Source organism: Pomacea canaliculata, linkage group LG2, assembly GCF_003073045.1.
Source record: "Pomacea canaliculata isolate SZHN2017 linkage group LG2, ASM307304v1, whole genome shotgun sequence".
In the NCBI taxonomy this organism is placed as follows: domain Eukaryota; kingdom Metazoa; phylum Mollusca; class Gastropoda; order Architaenioglossa; family Ampullariidae; genus Pomacea; species Pomacea canaliculata.
In genome coordinates, this window is record NC_037591.1 from 11,502,597 (window position 1) to 11,527,293 (window position 24,697).

The following is a 24,697-nucleotide window of genomic DNA, read 5'->3' on the forward strand; positions in this document are numbered from 1 at the left end:
TCTTACTATGTCCCCAAGATCAATAGTTGTGAAGCGAAAGGAGCTCAGTGTTGCAGGAAGACTGGTTCGAACTTTGGGCTCAATACTCTCACGCAACATCTTCATAATATATTCACCAATGTATGGCCACATCTGATAAATCATCTGCAACATCATTATCAACTATCATCAGTTTAACAAGCTGAAGAGAAACTGAGTCTAAAGTAAAATTTTCTATTTATAAAGAACCTTCGCATCCTTGAATGAGACAAATTAAGCAGACAAAGCACAACAGATACACTAATCTGAAATTTAAACTGCTTGATTTATTTGTGCTAGCCTCTACAATTATTTTAATATTTTGGCGCTTACAATATGATGAATGTACATTTTTTATAATAAAAATGCAACTGCATAAAATTTTATTTTATAATCTGAAACTTTTCAGTATATCGTCACCAAATTATATTCATATATATTTATGTAAAAAATATCAAATATATTTACCAGCATATTAAAAATAAAATTATGTCAAATAAGACTCTTCTTGAGACAAGACACCAAATATTTACACCTTGAATAAATGACGGAATTTTGTCTTAATCGATGGTGGGTTGATGTATGTCAGGAGCATTATTTGGTAATAAGCAAATGTGGTGTATACCCCTTGGGGATGATATATTAATTTATTCTTAACTACTACAGTTACTCCTTTGATGTGGCTTATAGCATGTAATTTTCCCATAGATGGTGTTACTGTCACTCATTGTGATGCACTACAAAAATATTACACACCATATTTTCAAATTCCTACAAATAGTACACAAACATATATCAGTAAAAACAAAGCTTTTAAGTACGTATTTGTTTTACTTCCATTTTTTAAAGTAATTTTTATGCTTGCTTTTTGCATATATTATTTTATGTTCATCAAAGGAAACACCTGACTAAATTGCCTAAGCGGGTCAGAAAAATACAATAGGTCACTTTATGTTGCTATGCCATAGTCATTCAACTACTATGATGGATGCCTGAAAACTTTGAAAGATCTCTGCGAGTCTTATCACAATGCTGCACATTTGCACAATCAAGTGTTCTTGGTGGCTAAGCACATCAACTTCCTACATATCTTCCGGCAAAATAATTAAACTGATCTAGAGATACTATCGTCTACAGTTCCTTCTGGCAGAGGTAGGATATAGGGATAAGGAGTCATATTAACAGATTAAGAGAACACTCAATGCATGATCTTCTTACTGTTAATCATCATAAATACTGACACTAGTCACTAAAATTTGGCCAGTTATTACTGTCACACACCCCCAATCTGATGTATACAAGTAAACTCATACCATGTTCTAAATGTCTTCAGGTTAACTACATTTATAGAAACCCTTTCAGGGCTTCTGCTAAGGCTAAATTCTTGGGGGTCCCAGGGACCCCTTCTTCAGATTTTTAAGGGGTCCCTGTTCATCGCCCAACTTTGAATGGGACCCCATTGACGAAAATTGAAGGGGTCCTCCGAACTTTCAATGCGTACTGTACGCAATTTTTTGCGTAAGCAGAAGCCCTGCCTTTAATTATCCATCAATATGTCAAACTTTCACTGTACTGCAGGAAAAAGCAGATTTGATCTGGTGGATGGAGAGGGTACTTGTCAGGCCCCACTGAGGCAATTAGCAAAAAATGACCACAAACTGTGCATGTTCCTCTCCTTCCTCCTTTGTGTTGAAGCATTCTTTCCCTCCATAACCATAATATAAAAGTTTGACTTTTAAGCTGAAGTGTTCCATCCATTCAAATCTTAACACAAGACTTAAGCTTGTGCTAGAATCTTTTGTAAATCTGTTACAAGACTTCCACAAAGTAAAACACTACTTTGTGATATAACAACTTTTCAAAATCCAGTTTTGTTACCATTTCATTTGATTCGATAAGGTGCTTTTCAGTTATTAATTACCCAATTAACAAAAATGGATTTATAATTTAATGATAACTGAATTTGTACAGTGCATTTCACCAAGTGGATGTGAGCTCAAAGAACAAATGTGTATGGGTGGATTTCTGTCTGTCTGCTGAGACCCACGATTAGCCTCTTGCGAAGTTCTCCACTATTGGTTTCAGCAAGCCTTAACAATGAATGTGAATAAAGCAAAAGATTTGTACACATCTGCCTCATTTTAGTAGTTAACAGGAAAAAAATCATCTGCCAGCAGTCCAGTAACACAAGTTCATGCTCAAAGTGCTGCATATGAAAGACTACAAATGAACCAACAGCATAGGGAGAGGGTGATCATTTTCTTGTTTCATAAAGCATATTTCATTGATATGACAGTTGATACTAATTTTTTCCTGGAGATTCATAATTATTATTACCTCTGTTAGTGACTCTCATATATGATCATTTATGTTGAAATGACAAAAAAAAAAGCTCTTATTTTTTTCAAAAAGGAGAGCCAGATTTTATTCTCCACTGCCTGTCTCTGTTCGGGTAGGTGATGCTGATCTTCCTTTTGTTACTTCTACAGGTAACTTAGGTTACATAATGTCTGCTAACATGTCTCTTGATAAGCATGTTTCTTACTTCTGTCGTTCTGCATACTATGATCCATGAAAGATCAGCTCCATTTGCATAACCCTGTCCATCTCAACCACCAAAACTCTCATCTCATTTGTTTTGTCTAAACCAGTCGATTGCAACTCTCTTCTTGCTGACTGTCCACAATACCTCATTGATAAGCTTCAGAAAGTCCAGAACAGCTGCTTGTATTGTTTTCTGGACTCGCAAATCTGAACATGTTACACCACTTCTTTACTCTCTTCATTGGCTACCAATCAAAGCTAGAATAGACTACAAGCTCTCAACTCCATGCTATGAATTCTTTGATGGCTCCTACCCAGACTACTTTACTGAAACCTTGTCTGTCCACACTCCTGCTTGAAACCTTCGTTCCTCATCAAACTCACACATTCTATCCCTCTCTCCCACAAAGACAATCACATTCGGACAACAGACACTCTCTCTCTCTGTGGTGCTAAGCAGTGGAACTCTTTTCCACATCACATTTGTTATTCTGACTCAAAGGCTACATTCACACATTTTCTGAAAACATATCTGTTCACTAAGTACTATCGCTGAATTACTTTTCGTAACTCCTTTTGTAATATCGTCTGTCATGTTGACCATCATGTAACAAATCCATCTTTATACTGTTTATAGTATCTACATCCCTTCATACCTTCATCCATTGCTTTATGTTCTACTATTAAACTTCATCTTCATGTTGTTCAGTGTGCCTAAATGTATGTATCTGTCTGTCCACTAGTTGTTTTCTAATGCTCATTTCATTATTACTGGACTGTGAAGAGAGTGTGATCTATCTTGGTTATGATGCTGCATGTTGCAAGTACACATGTTCTCTTGTTATGCTGACACTTTTTCAACCCAGGTATTCACTGGGATATGTAGAACAGTCCTTAATCCAAGCATAAATCTGATAAGGTTTTGTCAGGTGAGGTTCCTGACATAAATATACTGTTACAAGGTTGAGATTGAGAGCTGAATTGAGTTGAGAATGGAGTTAAAGGCCTACCAGAGTACAAAGTACATTTGCTTCTTAGTGTGGGCTAAACTGTACAAAATATTACTATTTACCAAAATATAAGTTAATCGCTTTCTCTGTTCTACTCTTGAGATAAATGTCTACAAACATCACAATGCATTAAAAAGGTCAATTTGTTGATGTACCTAAATAAAAGATGATTCCTCCTCTCCCCCTTTATGATTGTAAATACATAAGGAAATAGTTTTTTGTGATGTCTGTAGGCTTGTAATTTGAGAATTGAGGGTAGTTATTCCATCAGATTTTGCAAGAGTATCTTTGTACAGAGCTCAGCCTAACCCCTTGAAAAAAATCTTTCCTCTTAGACCTTTAAAGCCTCAGCTACTACAAGGTCTCTGAAATGCTTGACTGATTACTTTCAGCACTACATGCTAGCCTTATCATGGCAAGTAAATTGTTAGCAGCTCTCGAGTTTCAAGCTCTATGAAGGACAAAATGCCTTGGTAACATATACATGCTAACAGCCCCGTTCTTAGTCCCCGTCGGGGCCCGAGGCAAAGGGCATGTGCGGGGCCCTCACGCCACGATCACATGGTTTTAGTTGGGATCTAAAGTCACTTTTTTCCTCAGGGATATCTCGTCTTTTATCATTGACAGCACGCTGCATACACATTACAACATAAGCCTACGATTAATTTAAAAGCGCGGGCCCCTTGAAGCGCGGGGCCCTAGGCAGATGCCTCGTCCGCCTGCCCCTAAGCACGGCCCTGCATGCTAAGTATTACAAGTATAATTTATATATTTGAATACTCTTCCAGCCATATATTTTCAGTGCTTATATACTATATTCTAATCAAAGTGTTTCAGCTCATACAAGTGAAGCAGAAAGTAACTGAAAATAGTGGTTTGTTGACAGTGAGTTTGCTATGTGAAAAATTGTAATGTGTGCACTTTCATGATATCTGCAGCTAAAATAAAAATCAAGCATAAGACTGCATTATGTTTGTAGTGATGTCTCACACTATTCTGTATTTTTCAGTCAGTTCCTCTCCCTTTGTCAGTTTGCATGTATGGTGGAACCATAATTTCTTCAGCGCTAATTTTCCTTTGTCAGAGAAAGTTACTAATGGATAGCAGTACCCAATTTCTGATAAACATAAGAAATATTTATCATGACATTTAAATAGTTTCATGTAGCTTTTTTTTTTTTTACAGCAGCTTTTCTTATTATCCATGTTACTATTGTTTAAAGTATAGCAAAACAGTAATGATAAGTGTGCTGATGGATGACAACATATTTTACTGAGTGGGTGTGAACACAGGAAAAAAATATTTCTTACCTTGTTTAGCCATTCTGCACGCTCAACATCAGGAAAGAAGACCTGTCGGCAGATATTTATAGAAGTAAAAATTACTTATGTGAAAAGATCATGGCTTTAAGTGTAATATCTTGACAAACAGTGTACATTTTATATTCTATTACTTCAAGATATAAATGTACTTAGGACTTGAGGTTTAGTTCTGACCTGAGTATAAGTTAATGCATAATGATCATAATAATGTACATTAATTTCCTGATACACATTCTCTTTCTCACACACACTACATATTGTTGGAGTCTTATTCCTCACACATACACACACACTATATATTGTTGGAGTCTTCTTCCTGACTGATGGTATGAAACCATCTGTGAAGTGATTTGTCCTTCTCTTAATGCCACTGAGTCTAAAGACTGACAGGAGTTCCTGATGGAAGAACTGTTATATTATAAAAAGATAAAGATCATGGATTTTTCTAGCCCTGCTTGTCAATCTTGGAGATCAGATGGAAACTCTCTTCTGACTCCACTGAAAATGTCTTTCAAAACCATGCTACTCTGTCTTGATGAATCTGGTATTTGCTACACTAACACTACTCACAATCAATTCTTTGGTTTTAAGACCAGCTGTGTGTGTTATCTTTTAGTATAGCACTTTGAGCCTGCCTTGATGATGGAATAAAGCACTATGTATAAAAGCAAATGTATCATCATTATTATTTCACTCTCTGCCAAACCATATAAGAAGAATGTAAACAGATAATGAAGTAGTGGTAAAACTAACCCACTAACTAAAACTTCTATGCTGACCCTAAATCACCTAGGTTTCTTGAGCATGAATATGTAATGTTTGGCTTTTTGTAGATAAATCATAATAAATAAATTACTGTTAATTAAAGACAACTGTTTTACACATGAAACTCTCTACTGTTAAAAATTTGGTTGCTTTTTTTTGGGGGGGAGTCTCTAAATGACATCTTATTATGCTGCAGAAACCACAGAAGTAATTGTAGTTGAGAACAAGGAAGATCTCTCTCACGGACACACATACACTTTCCTCTCACTCACAGTCATAATATGCACAGCATTAACCATATCTGTTTTGATGACTCCTTAACTTTTTAAATTAGCTAACATCATAAGAACTTTATTAAAATCTGCATTATTGAGAACAGCTTAATCTAGCCCATACTTTAAAATTTACTCTAAAACACTATATGTTTAGCGCAATTTAGGGACAGCTGAAATAGTATAAAAATTCACTATTAATGCCTTACAACAGTGTCCTTACAACGTTTCCTTCTTTACTTCATCATCAACAACAAAATTGTAACAACCAGTAACATCTGACTATTAGATCAACATAAGTGTATGACCTGGCAATGTATGGATTTTCCTATATTTATGTCGAAAATACTTAAATCTGAAAGATGTTGCAAAGATGCCGGCACATTTATTTTGACTCATAAGTGTCATCTCTTCAACTAATCGAGTAACAATGACTCTATTTATACTCTGACTACGCCCATTCTTGGCATCGTTTTTATTTGCTTACATATACGGAAATATGTGAAGACATACCCAGGACGGTAGATCTTCGACCCTGGCAAGAATGGCACCCCTTTCATCTCTTGCAATTTGTTGGGAGATCGCTATGCCGTGTCTTCTTGCTGCCACATGACGCTCTTTCCATACATACAAAACCAGCCCAAGCAATAACCAACTTGGGCTGAACTTGTAATATCCCGTCACCCAAACTGCCAAGACCACCGCTGCTTTCTTGAAGAAAGATGTTACAACATTTAGAAGCAAAGTGTCGTCCACCACCCTAACTCGTTCCTGGTTGACACTAGGGGAACTTTCCGGAGGGCCTGGCATTCTTGCAAAAGAGACAGGGTTTAAAACATGAACTACAACTGGGGCATTACTAACATCACAGCATTATATACACATCCCACCCATGATCCACATCTTTTCCTGTAGTTACAGACCATTTGCTAAACGAGCAATTTAGGAATTAAGCAGGAATCGTGGATTTTATGGATATTTTTAAAGATCTCTGCAATCTGAAGTGCCGTTATAAAAATTAGTTTACAATTCCTCACCAGTCAATAATGTCTCTATATCATAAAACTGTAAAGTTTCTGTGATATAATCTCAACAGTGCGTCAGTCCCCATCTGATGCGGAGCGCGTTCCGATTTTAACCCTTTCACTCCCCAAGGAAAAGTCACTATTGAGAGCCACGAATATATCGTCTATATATATAATTTATTATGCATATTTATCACAAAGGCGCTGACAAAGAAAATGATTTGAAAGATGTTATATTTACACTTTCTACGGAAAAATTTTGGAACTAATATAATCCACCACCATCGTCCTAATTGTCCAACGAACAAGATGAATATTTTCTTCGCCCATGGCACGTCCCGTTTTATTGTGTAAAATATAATCCTAAGTCTTTAAGTATCACGACCAGACTCTCTTTTCGGGTTTACTGCCTTAAAACATCAGTCACAGTTAATTAAAGAGAAAAAAAGGAAGTCTTTTACGACGATCGAGTGTCATCAAATTACTCTTCTTTCTCGATGTTACTAATTAACCCCGCCACGGTGCAAATTAGTGTAAGGTGACCAGAATTTTTTTTGTAATCCAATCCGGGGAGGGGGTGAGACTAAAATAGTGTAGTCTTCCATGCCACTGCCAATAAAAGTGCACCACCCAATAAACTGCCTATTATATGAGGTTGTGGGAAATAGATACTTTTGACGGTTACCAAGAGCAGGTGATAAATTGCCATGGTCTAAGAGTACACAAAACTAATGATTACCAGAGCACCTCACCTCTCGTAATGAACACCTTCCACAAACAATATTCTATTGGCAACAGTAATATGACACAAATTTGTCAGTTTTAGTCAAGTGACTTGCAAAATACTCTAAGATCATTTGTCAGAGCACACTGTAGGGAGCCTGACACCAAGATCAACAGAAGAACTAGCTGGCAAACATAATGAAGTAATGGACTCATCCTATGCCAGATTTGATGAACCCATATTAAGACTCCTATTAGCTGCTGTGTCTATCATTCATCCAACAATCAATATAGGTTGTGGGACTAAACTCTACAAAGAACTAGAAAACTGTAACTTCAATATTTTGTGTCCTTAGTTTATTCCTTGTTACTCCTTGAGGAGCATAGGACTGCAACCACACTTCGCCAGCAGGCCCGGTTTTGGACAGCCCATATGTGGTTCACTCTCTACTGTTCTTTTTCAAGTCTGCTTTGGTCTCCTGACTCTTCCCTCGAGCGTTCCAGTCAAGTGCCTGCCTGGCAATGGTGTCAGCTGGTTTGCACAGGGTGTATCCTATCCAGTTTTGTGTCCTTAACCATTAAAAAAGATTCTTACCAAAAAAGCGTTTTTAATGATACTAACAGATTACAAGATGTTTGCTTTGTCCTTTACATAATATGGCTCAAGATTCAAGAATTAGAGCTGAATATAGAGCAGGCTCCTTTGCTACAGCCTTCTTGATTATTTCTTGCAAAAGTTAGTAGCATCCAATCTATAACATCTAGAATTTATTAAAATAAAAAAGACAAAATATTTTAGGCAACTTTATTTACCAGGATATTGCATTACTTTTACAATGAGTCTTATCAGTGTTCAGTACCAACAAGTTGTAAAAAATGTAAAGCAATTATTGAGGACAATTGAGGTGATTCTGAAATGGGGAAAAAAATGTGCATGAGTTTGTCCTTTCCAGATATTTAAAATGACATTTAACTTCTGTCTTTAAGGTTTTACCAGTCATGCTCCCTTGACTTTACACACACCACAGACTTAGAGAAATGAACAGCTTGTTCTCTTGGACCTTTTCCAATAGTTCCAAGCAGGTTGAGACCTTTATGCAGGACTGGCTGTTTGTGGTGTTCGCATAGTCTACCTAGTCTACCAGTCATCCGGAGAATATTTTTATTTCAAAAGGAATATAAAAACCAATTTTGTTAGAAAAACAATTGCGTGCTTACACCTAGAATTCAATAAATGTTAGACAAGTAGCTGCACACGGGTATATAAGTGAAAACAGCAGTACCTTTACCGTGTGCTAATCTTGCGACTTTCTAGATCACACATCACTAGTAGTAATACAGTCTCTCAATGTACATCTGACATACATACTTTCATCTGTCATTCTTAACCCTGAACATTTTTTTTCACACTTAATCATCAACAAACATAAAAACTATTTCTAAAAGTAAAATTAAATTCATTAGAAACAAATAGGCATATTTTAAAAATAAATTATATGCATTAGCATAGTGCATTAACTAGCCACAATGACTTTAAAAAAATACACACACATACATACAAAACTCACCCAAAACATTTTTTTACGTTTATATAATTTTCGAAATTGCTAAAATTAAAGGAATTAAAACATGTGGTTAAGTGTTTAGTTTTCCATGAATAAACAAAAGGTAAGCTGCTGAACCAAGATTTTAGAATCCGACAATGTCACCTGAAAAAAATGAAACCCTAAATTTTCTCCACCTCGATATCCTATTAACGAAAGAATAAGGTTTGTCTAAACTCTCTTTGTGTTGAAAAAATGTATAAATATATATATACCTCTCAATAAATACGAGTGTAAAAAAAAGAGAATTAACAGTTGACATCCTAAATACCCCATTCCACACTACAACTTCCGACAGAAGCGCATTCAAGACTAGATACTTAACTCCCCAGTTGAACATAAAGATCAGAAGTTCTAAGATCTTTGATCCTTCTTGGAAATACACTTGTAAAGAAAAAGCTCTCTCCTGACATATGCATATATATATAGGAATATGTGCATTATATTTTTCCATCCACATTCAGATATTCCTGAAATTGACAATGTGTGGTGAAAAGCTGTTCCTTGCAACAGCAATCATTACACCAGCCTACTATAATACTACTTCCCTGGTTAACACACTTCTGAAGGCTGGCACACACAAACTCACAAATACGAGAATTCTGAAAGTCTTTGGAGTGTGCTTCACTTCCAGAACTCGTGGAAACAAGGTTCACAGTTTATCTGCTGCTAACAATTTCACTTTGGCTTAACCATTCACCACAGTTAACAATACCTTTCTCCTTGACACAGCCATTTGATATAACCTTATTTGTTTTTCCACAGCACATGACAGATTCCAGAAAACTTTGTATTTCTTGCAGGTGGCCTCTGCCTAAGCCTTCATCTGTACCAACTTCATCCACACAGGCACTCAGCATGAACAATTTGCACAGAACAGTTGTGAGGACAGCCGTCTGGTCACAAAGACTTGTTTAAGGGTTTACCCTCCACAACAGCCTGGATGTCGTCTTTGTCCAATGTCTCGTATTTTAGCAGAGCATGAGCTAATGCTTTGTGCTCAGCAGTATGATTCTTTAGGATAGCTTTAGCACGATCATAAGACTCCTGTATAAGACAAATAATAAAAAACAAAATCAACAAAAGAAACCCATTTTTAAACAATTTAATCTAATGTGTGTATATGTGTTAATGTGTGCGCACATGCATGGATTGTTTTCACTTAGATCTCTAACACTTTTTGTCATCAGATTTTCTGGGGATATTCCTTTCATCTCTAAGGTTATATCTTACTGGTGTTATGTTGCTCTTGTTTTATTCTTATGTTTGTTCTGTAATGTTGCCATTGCTCTAATGAAAGAATACTATGCAGAAAAAAACTTTGACCTATCTCTGCTGTGCAGGGCAAATTTTTACATTATAATTTGAAATGGTACCAGAGAGAGGAAGAGAAAGAAGAAAATGATAGTGGGAGGGAGTCATATGGCAGCAACATTCACTTCCCTATTTCACAACCAGTAGACAGTTTTTTTCCTCTCCCTCCTTGTTTTTCCAATGTTGTTTGATCTGTTTCCCAAAACTCCTTTCACTCACACTCATGAACGAGCAGAAATGAATCAAATAATCTGGAAGACAATACCTGAAGCAGACGTTTAATTTCTGTATCCACTTGTTCTTGAATGGCAGGACTCACTTCATTCACTTTCACCATTGACAGACCACTGTCAAAAACATCTTCATCGCCAAAAGCACGTAATCCCACCTATATCATGAAGTGTGTTCATGCCCACACAAACGAAGCATAATCAATAAAACTGCAGTTAAAGGACCAGTGATATAATGAAATATAACCATACTGAAAACTCACAACATACTAACTCATAACTTCATGCATGCTTTATCATGATTTGCCAACTCAGAAGAAAACAAATGTGACAATATAAAATAAATATTATTTTTATAAAACTGAGTTTTAAACTAGTCACTAGTAAAGTAAAATTGAAGTGTAAACACTCTTTGCTATGAAATAATTCGAAGACTCAAATACTGCAAAACTCTTTTAAAAGATCAACACCTTCATCATGTGACTAATGGTAATATAGTTACTCATAAAATGTTATCCATATTTGAAACCTAAATGTTATTATCTCATACTTGTACAATATGAAGTCCATTGTAAAAAATTCACAGTGCACATTACAAACCAGAGAAAATTAGACAGGAGACATTTTTAGCTTCATGTACTTGAAGATATATTACATTATTTTCCGAGTTTTAGAAACTGATCTAGTTACACTATGAAGGAAAGTAAGAGTCAGAGGGAGTGATAGGAGGGAGATGAAGGAAATTTGTGTTCTATAACTGTGAGACTTCCTCCCCAGTGACTAATGGACCAATGGCATGTTGGGGGAGGTTTCTGCCTTCACATTAACATGGAGGATCACTTAAAGTTCACTGCCCTCTAGGCCAGTGGTTTTCAAAGTGTGGTCTGGTATTGATTTCACACAAGTTTTAATTTTATTGATGCCCAACTGCTCGTTCAAATAAATTGCTAACTTACCAACTAAGTCTTTGTGTCACAGCGTGAGCATTGAGTCACTTGACCGTGTCATCCATTACCCTTAGTAAAGCAGTGCACTTCCTTATTTTTAATTTTTATGCATATTTTGCAAAGTATGTAAATTTTTGTAAACTTATTACTGTACTACTGTCACAAAGGTACATTTAGTTTTGAATTGTAACGAAACAAATGCGGCAATGTAAACTTGAAATTCACAGTACAGAGTGACTTTAAGCCTAGGTGGTCTGCCATATTTTTCGCTTTAGTGAAGTGGTCCACAGGCCAAACTACTTTGAGAACCACTGCTCTAGGCAATGAGACTTTTACCTTACACAAAAACTTTATCACTAGCAACTGCTTAAGTACCGTAACTTTGCATTTGTGGGGAGGAGACCATTGGATAAGAAATTATATAAAACACCATGCAAATGAAGTAAGAGTAATTTTAAAAATCCACAATAAAACATCTGCAAGATTTTATGGTTATACTCTGTGAACAGCATCAATCATGCAACAACGATCACTTTGCATATATTTGTAACCATAAAACAGAAGGTGGTGATTTATTCAAAGTTTTTTTTCTTTTGTCTTACACAGTTCAAGTCATCATCAATGGCCAAAGTCCGGAAGCCAACCTTGATAAATTTTAATATTAAAATAAAAAACTGTTTACTTTATAAGGTATATAATCAGACATTTATTGTACAAAAATATGCAGAAACAAGAGCAGTACAGATTCAAAGCACACTCTAGCCGCCATTTAAAGTCAAACAAGATCAGCATGCTAGTTTTATTTAATGAATCTGTAATATACGAATTCTAATTTACAGATTCACCTTCCAAAGATGACAATACATTTTGACTTTTGAAGAGTTTACTGAAAGATGTGAATCTCCCCAATTTGAAGTGAATGTGTTATTCCTCACGCTGGTCAAAATCTCATATCATGCGCAATTACAAAAGCAGGTTTGCTTTTATTATTAAACCCAGGGCTTCTGCTTACGCAAAAAATTGCGTACAGTACGCATTAAAAGTTCAGAGGACCCCTTCAATTTTCGTCAATGGGGTCCCCTTCAAATTTGGGCTAAGAACAGGGACCCCTTAAAAATCTGAAGAAGGGGTCCCTGGGACCCCAAAGAATTTAGCCTTAGCAGAAGCCCTGATTAAACCCTTATTACTAACTGCTCAAAGTTTTTGGACTGGCTTTGAAATTCAGTGACATAACTTAAAAGTTCTGAAGAAAAGACATAGTCTCTGTTTTTATCCAAAACATTAATTAAAATAAAGTCATACTGTAGTTTTGGGACAAACTAATGACAATGCTGTGTTCTATTACTTGTCAGCTTTATTTTATTATTAATTTGGATTAGCATTTAGCATTCTTTTGATGCAAATAATGCATGGCACAATTATTGTTAGTCCAATTTTATCTTTGACTTTTCATTCTACATCTTAACTGCTCACCACATGAAAGAATCCACTTATAACTTAAAGGAAGATAGTTTGGTAAAATTAAATCTTGCTAAAATGACATATGCAAAGTTTGGAAATGAGGTAAAAACTTGCATCCAAAACTTTGACCTGTTTCTTTTTCAGACTCTTCATGGCTCTTGTTGGCTCCTTTTCTCTCTCTTAAACATGCACACACAACGTGAAAAAAGACAGCAAATCATTTCTAGTTTTGCAGCAGGCATTAGTCCACCTCAAATAAAGTACAAAGAACAATTGAATAAATAACACAATGCTCACCTTTTCAGACATTCCAAATCTTTTCACCATCGCAGTTGCAATTTTGGTGGCTTGCTGAAAATCACTGGCTGCACCTGTAGAAACACACACACACAAAAAAATGTGCACAAGCATATGAAAATATACTGTCAGTCTGTTGATGTGGAATTAACAAACCAATATGAATTTCATTGATAATAAGCTGTCAGATTAATGCAGCCAATAACCACAACTAAAGTTTCAGCATTTGTATAATATTAATGTATAATGACGATTAAAAAAAAATTAAAGTATCCCATAAGTATAGGAGGGATCCTAAATGATGACCTAGCTTTTTTTTTTCTAGGTGACTGGGTTTGATAGTCCTTCTGCTTGTACTCTAGGTGCATTCTAAATGTTGTCTATTGTTTGGCATCAGTTGACCACATCTGCTCTTCTGTTTTATATGTAAATGTTTCATTCTAATATGTAGTGCAAATACTGACCCATCAATTTATGTTTACACCTGCTAATGTAACTGTTTTTATTTAAAGATCAGTTTTACAGCTATTACACTTCAAAACATTTAAAAACTCCAGCATATCTTTCTCTTGTGATGTAAAAAATTTAATTATGGTCAAGTCATATATGTAAATTTGCACACAAAAAGTGCTTGTTAGATGTGCATTATTCATCTACATACATATGCATATCCACATAAATATATGCGCACACAAAAAAACACACACAAAATGTGCATACAAAACCCTAACCTGTGGTCACTTTATCAGGGCCAAAAATAACTTCCTCAGCTGCACGGCCACCCATGGCCACATCCATTTCCGCTTTGAGTTGTGATATGTTTTTACCATACACCTCTTTGTCCTCAATGAATGAGGTCTGCAACACCAAAACAAATCAAAATATTTAATTCAGTATTAAATGGGCAGCTTACAGGCTTGTTCTCTTTATTTTATATAAAGTTTATATGTACACATCTGATAGTTTTTTCTTTTAAACGTAAACTACAATCATAGCTGCCAGTTATTTCTAGAAATGGGAACATCATCTATACATAATAATAATATTGGTTACAAGAATGATGGATAAAACCCACGTGGCCAAGAGACATCCCACGTGGAATGATGGTAACTTTGTGTAGTGGGACTGAGTCTTTGCTGTAGAAAGCCACCAGTGTGTGTCCTGCTTCATGATATGCAGTTGTCAAGTTTGTCTCTTCATCTAATATCTTGGATTTTTTTGCTGGGCCTGCACAAAGAAAGCAGTTGTTAAGAAAGATAGACATTTCCATCCCATCACCTCAAAATAAGAAAAGAAATACTAGTAATCACTGAGGAAAAGGCTCAGTTTTGATAATGCCCTCAAGAGTGCAAATTTAAGTGTCACCCCAATTGGGATGATTTTTACTGAATAATAAACTGATGATTTTGAAACAGTTACTAAACTAATGGCAAACATTTTCCACAGATAATATGATGTACATAATAATTGTTATGTGTAGAAAAAGGTAGATTAATGTATCATCCTCATATAATATTCATAATGAATGCGTGAATAACAATTTTAAACTGCACCAAAATCAAACCAACAAACAACTGTCTTTTTTTATGTGAGTTCTTTTCACCAAGAACTATCCAAAAAGTCGTTCTACACAATGACTTGTTTAAAGTTTCCTTGAGCAAAATCTGTGGCAAACTAAAGCATCATATACTTTTAATCATAGAGGAAATAGGATTTTACCATTTGTAGCAAGAAAAAATAAAATCAAGATCATGAAATTTTTAAAAAAACTTACCCATAATGACTTTGTCCCGAGCAAAGTCAAAATGCTCCATGGTAACAGTTACTGCTCCATCTATAGCAGCTTTAAGTGCTGCTTGATTGACCATGTTCTCTAGATCTGCCCCTGAGACATCAGTATAAACAGAGCTATAATTATATATGTCTGCACATCTGATAAGCCCTCAAAGTCAAAATAGCAAGATAGTAAGAAGAAAATTAATAACAAAGAAAGAAATTTGTAGTTTACCAATACAAAGTTAACCCTAATTTTGGTTGGTTACTTGACAGTGTTTTATGCCAAGTCAACAACTAATGAAAATTGGGGGAATCTAAATTTTGATGCCACATTCAAGAAGCAAGTGCATGTGCTGGAGACAAGATCTGAACTATGCACCCACAATCCTCAGTCTTTAGCGAGTGCTTTACTAATGCACCTTGAGACTCCTCAAGGGAAATAAAAAAAAAAAAAAAGAAAAAGCTGTGAGCCTATGCATTACAAAACTTACCTGTAAAACCAGTTGTTCCTTTGGCAAGTACATCTACATCAATACCTGTTTCATAAAAGAAAAAAAATTGTGTTATTGATACTGGTACCAATATCATAATCATTAATAAGAAATTTAATTTTCTCAACAACAAAAAAATCCAATTAAATGTCTTGGAAAAGAACAAAACCAAAACAATACAGTAGATCCAACTACAATGCAGATTCAAATACCTATAGATTAAGAGTTTATACCAAAAACAGCTAGATTACTAATGTAAAAATGTGATATTGACATTTATAAGCTGGTAATAATATAGGATCATCATAATAGAACATGTACAACTCCAAAAGCCTGAAAAAAAAACATGAAAACAAAACACACATCAAAAAAAAAAAAAAACCCAAAAAAACTGAACAGCCAGAAAGTGGGGATGGGAAAGGCACAAATACCACACAGTATAGCAGTCTGCACAATTAGCTATAGCATAACTGTACTCTATCCTATGTCACATTGTTCTAGAGTATTACAAAATATGCTCACTGCATAAGAACTTCCTTTATTTTGGAAAGGAAAAAAAAAAATAATTCCTGTCTGAATTCAGAGTGATGACAAAAGCTGCAACCACAGTTAATGCTGTTCCACCCTGTTCTGGAATAAACTAAATATTACCAAGCAATAGTTTTTACTCAAAAGCTATCCTGAATTAGAATTAAAACGAAAATCTGTGTAAATAGTAAATAACCCAGGACTTCTTATCATCTTTGTAAGAAAGAAAAAGTGTCTGCATTTAAGCAGAACATGCTTTTGATTTCAAATGATGCTGCTATCACTGCAACAGGTTCATTACTGAATATCATGAATGAACTGATCTTTTGAGAGTTCATGCTGGTAAACAGGCTGGATTGCAGAATGTTATCTCAATAAATCTGCAAACTTTAAATCTTGTTAAAAAAAAAAAGGTGTTGCTAGAAAAACTGATATAAGCTGATATAAAATGGAAACATTGCTATCCCTGAGTTTTTCCTGTGTACACTAAAAAAAAGCAATGTAGTGCATTGCAAACTCACATCTAGTACAAAAGAGCTCCATCCTGTTTTATGACTGTCTCCCTCAAACACAGACCCTTTCCCAAGGCATTCCACCCCTTCCCCCAACCAAAAAAAAAAACTGCTCCTCAGATTTCTCCGAAGAAGGAAATTCCATTTTGCAGTTTAAAAAAATATATGTTTCCTTTATGAGGCAGAAGAATTGCACCCATCCCAATAGTTTTTTATTACCTGAGTCCTTTTTAATTTTGCTGATATAGTATTCAAGGATTTCTTTTCGCCCTCTCAGATCTGGTGGGAAAACACGAATCTCAACATCAAACCGGCCAGGTCTCAACAATGCCCTGTCACAAAACAGATATCAGTTTTCTTCTTAATGCCATGTATGAAAATAATTTTTTAAGTGGAGTAAATGGCATTATCATGATCAATGTAAACTTATCAAAGAAATTCTAAAAACACTTAAAACAAAAAAAATCAATTACTCACTGATCTAAGTTGTCTCGGCGATTTGTTGCCCCCAAAACTATAACTCCTTCATTCTGCGCAAAGCTGAAACATGGGCCATTTTTTTTTGTAACATCAATAGATTCAAAATCAAAGCTACCGAACATTTGATATTACATTGGTTTCAGTTACTATTTAAAAAATAAAGTACACATACCCATCCATTTCAGACAATAACTGGTTGATTGTCTGGTTAGCATAGGGATGGATCTGTGAACTGGTTCGTTTGGCCCCAACAGAGTCAATTTCATCAATAAAAATCACACAAGGTGCTTTCATTTTGGCTGCAGCTGAAAACAGTGAGAAAACAGGAACTCAATTACTATCATACAAAGAAAATATTAAATATAAAGAGATAACTGTTATTCAGCTGTTTACATACATAAAAGTCATTTGCAACAAAGACATTACTGTGCAAAGCAGCATTGTGACACTTATATTTCACCATGACTGCTCTGCTCAACCTTAAAGAAAATCATCTGCTGTTCTTTCTAGTTTATTTGCCAGTTTATTTAAAGATAATAAGTCATGCACATAAATTAAACAGAAATGAATCTCAAAAATGTTGCTCACACTATAACAGTACTAGAACTAATTCTACCAAATACATCTAGAAAAGTTCAAACACCTAGCTAAGGGTGTGGGTTGTAAAGTTAAATTAATATCCATGAACGTTTATTGCGCATTTGCTCTGATTACTCATTGAAAACTCACAGAACAACTGCCGAACCCTCTTGGCCCCTGTGCCAACAAAAACCTCATCGAACTCAGATCCTGAAGCATGGAAGAATGGTACACCTGCTTCTCCTAAAAAAATATATATGTATAAAAATATTTTAAAAGTCTAATCTCTCCTGAAAAATATTGTTGCATGCAATGATTACTAGTTTCATGCTATTGAGCACTTTAAATAAAGAACAGATAATATTTACAAGATGCTGATTAGTTCAATGTCAATATACATTCTTTGTTAATGAAAGTTTACCTACAAAGAAACTGCTATCTTTATAAAGAAGACATTTTGTGTTTGCATCAAGATCTGAAAAAAAACTTACCAGCCACTGCTCTAGCTAAAAGGGTCTTCCCAATACCAGGTGGTCCAACAAGTAACACTCCTATAGCAAAATTCAAAGTAACAAACAGTACAGCCAGTGCAGTTACACTAAATACCATCTTAGCACTAAATTTGACCTTCTCATCTTTCAATATAGTATTAACTATTTAAGTATGTTTAATATAACTATAAGCAAAAACCATTTTAAAAAAACATTCTCTCAATTATCTGTATCTAGCACACTACCCTGCCCACATCCACCCCGAAATCAACACACTCAACATTCAATGCCAACAAATTCACTTTCTTATCTTGGTGGACTGGCATCAGGATTATCAAAGTGTGATGAGCACACTTAATTTTACTTTTGGTACTGCGGTTTATAAGCTAATTCTCATCATTGTTTTTATTATTCTCATTTCTACACTGATCTCTGACCTTTAGGCAATTTAGCTCCAAGAGCTGTAAACTTTTCTGGATCTTTCAAAAACTCTACAATTTCTTGAAGCTCTTGCTTGGCCTCTGCGACCTGGAATTAGCCAAGTTCGAGCAAAACACTGCATTATCCTTCTTCAAGTGTAGTTCCCAAAAACAAATGGATTGAAAAAAATATGAAATTAAAGAGTATCATAACATGATATATACCACATATAGCTGGAACTAGATGTAAGAAGCAGGTTTAGGCATGAGATAAGCTGCCATAATCTGAAATAAATTGTTTTATATGCACATCTTATTTAGTTTAAACACTAATGTCATTTCTGAAATACATAAATACATGCATTAATACTAAATAAGAAAATAAAACAAAAACAATCATAATGTCTGAAGCTATATTCTGGAATTTTGTGACAGTACGATGAACCATGTAGAGTTAAATAAGCTAAAACAGGTTTAATTATATAGTGTGCAACTACTACACTCAAATGACATCAGATACTTACACCTTTGACATCAGCAAATGTGACATGAATTTCTTCTGGATTAATCTCAAAGTGCTCTCTGCCAAGTACTCCTAGCCCACGTACTGGACCTGTGGCATTCCAATGGTAAATATTATGTCCCTCTTCTGAAGGATAAATGTTACAACTTTCTTTAAATTTATCGCAAATCATTAAACCATCTACTACACTAAAGAATATCATTTACAAGTCTTTAGACATCCTAAGCATTATGTGTATTTTGATAATAATTCATAAGAGTAGTCAGGCACGTCTTACCAAGCTAGAGCTCATTGCTTCTACTGCAATATAGGCAACAATGTTACAATCCTCTTACTGTCAGTCTTAAGAGACTCAAAAAGAAAAATAATGTTTGAATGACCGACCATAAAAAAACATTTCTTTTCATAATTTTTATCAAACTGTCATAGCGGGCAACAGAATAACTAACCTCCACCAACAGCGCTGAAGACTTGTATGACCTGAAGGCCAAGCCACAGAAGGCATAGATAAAAAATAAAACGAAACCCCCTAGACAACACTGTGTTCTTTGACTCTGTCTCTGTTTTCTCTTTGGCATGATAACCCTCTGCAAATGCCACCTGATGAAATCAAATTAGGGCACATAAGTCAATACAATCTGTAAGTACTCAAAGATTTGAATACTAACAAAAAAAAATATTAAAGTTGAATCTTAATATTAATCTTGAAGTTGCTGACCATTTAATGACATAAAACAGTTATGAGAGAGGGCATGGAGGACAATACAAACATGGAGTGATCTAAATTCTGATGTCAACAAAAACAAGACTGAAAGCTCATAATATGTAATATGTTATTGATGCACAACAAAACTACTTTCATGACATCACCTAAATTGAGATACTGACATCTTTATGAATTCTGATTTTATCATTTCAAAAATGCTGCGCACTTAGATGCTAAAGCATCTGAAACTTCAGATGCTGTCAAACTCAAACAAACGAAGAAGAATCTCTTATGAAGAAGGAAAATGTTGCTAATTGAAAATTGCTATATACGCAACTTTTCCACCAAGATTTTACAAAGCCTGCTGAAGCATTAAAAACACATAGATTGTACACCTAGATTTCACAAGAAAAATAAAAATAAACACTTTGTAATTTATTGATGTAACCAGCTATATTTAACATACTATCTGTATAAATCTGGGGTACTTCTCTATTATTTTTATAATACTACAGCAAGATTCTTAATTCCCTCCCTCCATCCCCTTTTCTGTGTCTCGCAGGACAAAAGTGAACAACAACAACAACAGCAAAAAAAAACAAAAAAACAAACAAACAAAAAAATGGCGGACAAATGAAAGCACTCATCCATAACACACTGTCTAGCACAGCAGCATTATGTTTAAAAGCGTATTTTTCAACTACTTGTTTTACGACAGTGACAATACTTTTTTGGGAAAAAAAAAAAAGACAGACTTTACTCACCTTGAGCTTGTCCTGAACTTCAGGATGTGCTTCATGAGCCGTGACAAGTTTAGCGAATTCTCCAGTATGTCGAGGCTTAGACTTTGTTTTGAACACCTTAGACGATACCTGCAAAAGCAATGCCTTTTATGGTATTAAAGGTATGTAAAGTACACAGCATACAAGCATCAACTGGCAAAAGTAACAACAGAAAAAAAAGTTTTTCCTCTCCCTCAAGAGGAGAGTGATGTTTTTTTGCCTAACAGGCATGAGGGGGCCAGCTGTCTGCAGTTTTGTTTCCTTCTTGGATTTGTTGTGCTTGTAGTGCCTGTTATACTGATCTGCACTTTTTTCCCAATGTCATCGACATTGTGTTTGGCAGTTTGCTTGCCTGTGGCTTTTTATTCCTTTGTTAATATCAACTCTCTCATCGCCGTAAATGCTCTCTCACTAATGCCATCAGTTTCATTTTTACAAGTCGTCCCTGGGAGAAACTTTTGCATTTTGCATCAGTGCCAAACAGTCACGTGCTTTAACATTGTACTGCCATTTCTGCTTTGTGATCATCTGAATATTCCCATGACGCTTCTGATTCTTGATCTATTCTGCTCCAGTCCATTGACTGTAGATCTGTCTAACCAACATCTTGATCTATAAGTGTCATTCGGCAGAAGAGCGACCTGGCATTCTCATTAACTTTACAGAGCCACAAAAATTTTGTATATCTTGTGTTTTTGTGTTTGTAATGCGTGGAATGCCTGGCTTTGGCTGGGATAAAGCACTACAAAAGCTCATGCTACTATTAGTATTATTATGGTGCTGAACATTAAATAAGCACAACTGTGCACACATACCTATACGAACACAATAATTCTGTTCACTTTTATCATTTGCTTTAAGAATAAAAAATTGCTATATGTCAGTTAAAATAAAGTCTTACACTGGAACGAAGATCTTCAATGAAACTTGTATCAGCTTTATCTTTCCCCAGCCCTCCTATTTTATCTGATCTCAACGTTTTAAAGCCTCGTCGTTGCTGTGTATCTGAAAATGCAGAAAATCTTTATAGAGGCTCAAATGGTCATTGCAAATATATGAGATCATTTAATTATTCATTTAAAATTCTCATTTGATGCGAGTCTTCACATAGTTCTTCGTTTAACATATTTGGGACTATTTCATTACCTTTTGGTGAGATACTGCTCTATATACATTCTCATTTATTATTATTATATTGTTTAAAAGCTATAATAACACATTTAAAAACACAAGAAAGTCTATAACGTAGAAAAATCTAATAAATCTTACTAAGACTCAGCATATTTTGTCGTAGAACATGCCACACTGCAGAGCTGTGTTCAAGGTGTTTTGGCATTCCATCCTTTAATAACCAGCTGCTGGGAAACCCTGAGAAGCATATAAAATTACGATAATAAAAAAAGTAGAACCTATTTGTCTGGTTGTATCATCTGTAAAAATCTGCAAATATACCCATTTGCAATTTAAAATAATGGCATGCCTTGTATATTGATTACGCTAAGACAAAGGTTAAATAAAAAGTTCCATAGCCTAGTGACCATTGGGCATTTCAGCAGCAGATCACCACCTCTATGATATATCATGTGGAAGATAAGGCTATCGCTAGGTGTGGTTTCTCCCTGATAATTTAGATACCCATTTCTCCAACACAACTGCTTGGTAGATGAGGAAATGAGGAAAGCAATTAAACACTAAAGTTCTTCATTATTTTAAACTTGAATGAAACAGTGACAGCTTACTTAATAATGTTGAATTCAGTATATACTAATATGTCACATAGCACAGTGTACAATATCTGCAATACATAATGTGAAAATAAGAGACTCCCCAATAAATTATTATAAAATTTTTGCTATCATTTTCTATGCAAAACTGACCATTTTTGTTTTCAAAGAAACTCTGGGCAGAAACATGAGATTCTTGCCATGGTGATGATGAAGACTCTTTTTTCTTTATATAGGCCAGCAAAGGGCAAAGATCATGTACATGGAAGTCACTTGGAAGGTCATGAAGTCCACCCTCTTTCAGAAGCCTTGGCTTAATTTATGCAGTAAAGCAAAATCAGAATACAAAGTAACAATGTGATCAGACATTGCAGAGAAAGGAAGAATACTAGGGTATTATTAGAGACTTTTGAAAAAAATTAAAAAAGGAGACACAATTTCCTGAATCTTATTTAGAGAAAGTAAATATAGTTGTCAACTGAACTGCATATGTTAAATTATGTTTATTCCACAAATACTGAAATTAGACTAATAAGCTAGTAATCAATATTTTAAACTTCACAATCCAAATGTTTACTCTCTACTGCTCATCATTCCAAACATCTCTTTTTATAGCTTATAAATTAGCCAAACAGCAACCAGCAAAGAAAAAAGAGGTGCAGTATTTATCTTAGACTTGTTTTAACACTACAAAATACAGATTGAAAAAGTTATACCAGTGTAGATGAAAGAACCTCCTCTGCAGACAGCCTTGTTTGTTGATCTTGGGTGGAGGCGGCTGTGGAAGTAGTGTGCTGTCTATGATTTCTGCCAACAGTTGGAGTAGACAAAGTCCGCAAACCACTGACAAGTGAAGAAAGTTGAGATACTGCTGCCCACACCTGTTTAAAAACCAATCAAATACCTTATTTCTTCCCATAAATTTTGTAAACCTGAAAACGCCATTATATTTATAAAAGCAAAACATTCTGTATGATTCTTTAGCAATTCGATTATATTTAATAGATATTCCCACATATACCGCTTTTCATTTTATTCTGGATGCAGTTCTTCAGGAGTCAGTGAATTTGACAATCTACCAGCTGACAGAGTTTATTTAACCTGCTTTGGATTCATGACACCAGTTATATTAAGTCATATCACACAAGTCCAAAATACTTTGGGAAAATAATGCTATCCTGAGTTTTACTGACGACTGCATATTCATAACATCATAACACTAAAATAGAAAACTACTTTACTTTATCTATTCATCATATTCCCTTCTAATTTTGTTTCTTTGGTTAATCATAGTCATCAGCGGCAGCATGAGAGAATAAATAAAAGATGTTTTTTCTCTTATTTGTAGGTTGTTTTTTTTCGCGAAACTGCAATTAACAAAAATCTGTGTGTGCATTTCATCAGATGCCTTATATGTTATGCTCGAAAGTGTGTGTCCAGTCATACACTCATTTGGATATGGGAAGACTCTTTGGTCCAAACGGTTGTATAAAATCTACTGCTGCGTACAAATGAAAAAAAGACATTTACCTGTGGTTGAAGGGAGCCATGTGTAAAGACAGATGCCATTTCTGCTCACAAGATCTTTATGGTTAAGGTAACACAGGTGTCTTAAGGATACCTTTTGCGTAAGACCTTCTGGTCGACTTTCCGCTAACTTCCTTCGCGTGTTACTTGATTTTGTATCAGTCTCGTCTATTGGTTAGACCGAATAGTCTTTATCCAATAAAATTGTATTTCGTAAAAATAGGAGAGAGTAGTTGCCCGTTAATGTCGTCTGCAGTTCTCAAGGACCTTCAATGAAAACGTTACAAGGTTATCACATTATAAAGAAGAAAGCCGAGAAAAGATATGTATATAAACTATGTCTTCTTAAAATAATGTTAAATTCTTCCAGGCTGTTCAGGTCTGTAGTATTGTGACTTGGTTTTTCTGTTAATATAGATCCTGCAACCACCGAGTGTATGAAGGGTCCTCGCTGGAATCATTCAGCAACAGATCGAAATTTCTCATTCTGTTTGTTTTTTTTCAAAACAAATCATCCATCAACTCAGTCTCTTAAACTTAGAATTTCACGTGAAGTATTATTCTACACCGTATACTGTAGCAAAATATGCAGCAGCACATATATTTGAGTTGACACGGACCTTTAAA

The 24,697-nt window shown here is 35.1% G+C and overlaps 2 protein-coding genes across 3 annotated transcripts in view; both read right to left on the bottom strand.

Annotated features, from left to right (window-relative positions):
• LOC112557856 (extended synaptotagmin-2-like) overlaps positions 1-6,858 on the bottom strand; it is a 31,225-nt gene extending 24,367 nt beyond the window's left edge. Inside the window, exons 1-3 of the mRNA XM_025227940.1 lie at positions 6,445-6,858; positions 4,883-4,924; positions 7-144 (exon numbers count right to left, since the gene is read on the bottom strand). Of these exons, the coding sequence (XP_025083725.1) occupies positions 7-144; positions 4,883-4,924; positions 6,445-6,741 (477 nt within the window). The 5' untranslated portion in view covers positions 6,742-6,858. The remainder of the gene's footprint in view (positions 1-6; positions 145-4,882; positions 4,925-6,444) is intronic.
• Positions 6,859-8,470: 1,612 nt separating this feature from the next.
• LOC112556458 (ATP-dependent zinc metalloprotease YME1L1-like) lies at positions 8,471-24,420 on the bottom strand. 2 transcript variants are annotated; one of them, XM_025225486.1, is made up of 22 exons: positions 24,074-24,420; positions 23,260-23,424; positions 22,697-22,856; positions 22,089-22,187; positions 21,721-21,824; positions 20,802-20,909; positions 19,781-19,931; positions 19,333-19,421; positions 18,827-18,917; positions 18,390-18,449; positions 18,049-18,141; positions 17,492-17,624; positions 17,317-17,379; positions 17,059-17,171; positions 15,800-15,844; positions 15,307-15,417; positions 14,608-14,759; positions 14,264-14,390; positions 13,533-13,606; positions 12,377-12,418; positions 10,863-10,985; positions 8,471-10,330 (listed from the first exon to the last, which is right to left on the bottom strand). In XM_025225486.1, the coding sequence occupies exons 1-22, from the start codon at positions 24,110-24,112 to the stop codon at positions 10,184-10,186; spliced, it is 2,289 nt and encodes a 762-aa protein (XP_025081271.1). In that variant the 5' UTR covers positions 24,113-24,420; the 3' UTR covers positions 8,471-10,183. The 2 variants fall into 2 exon arrangements, with proteins under 2 accessions (XP_025081271.1, XP_025081272.1); XM_025225487.1 differs by lacking the exon at positions 12,377-12,418.
• Between the last annotated feature and the right edge of the window lie 277 nt (positions 24,421-24,697).

Bases quoted from the DNA above. Each gene is read 5' to 3' on its own strand.
- LOC112556458 (XM_025225486.1), bottom strand. From the start codon at position 24,112: ATGGCATCTGTCTTTACACATGGCTCCCTTCAACCACAG. The intron at 23,425-24,073 runs GTAAATGTCTTT...GTTTTTAAACAG, and splicing joins ATGGCTCCCTTCAACCACAG to GTGTGGGCAGCAGTATCTCA. The intron at 13,607-14,263 runs GTTAGGGTTTTG...GTGTTTCTACAG, and splicing joins CCCTGATAAAGTGACCACAG to GTGCAGCCAGTGATTTTCAG.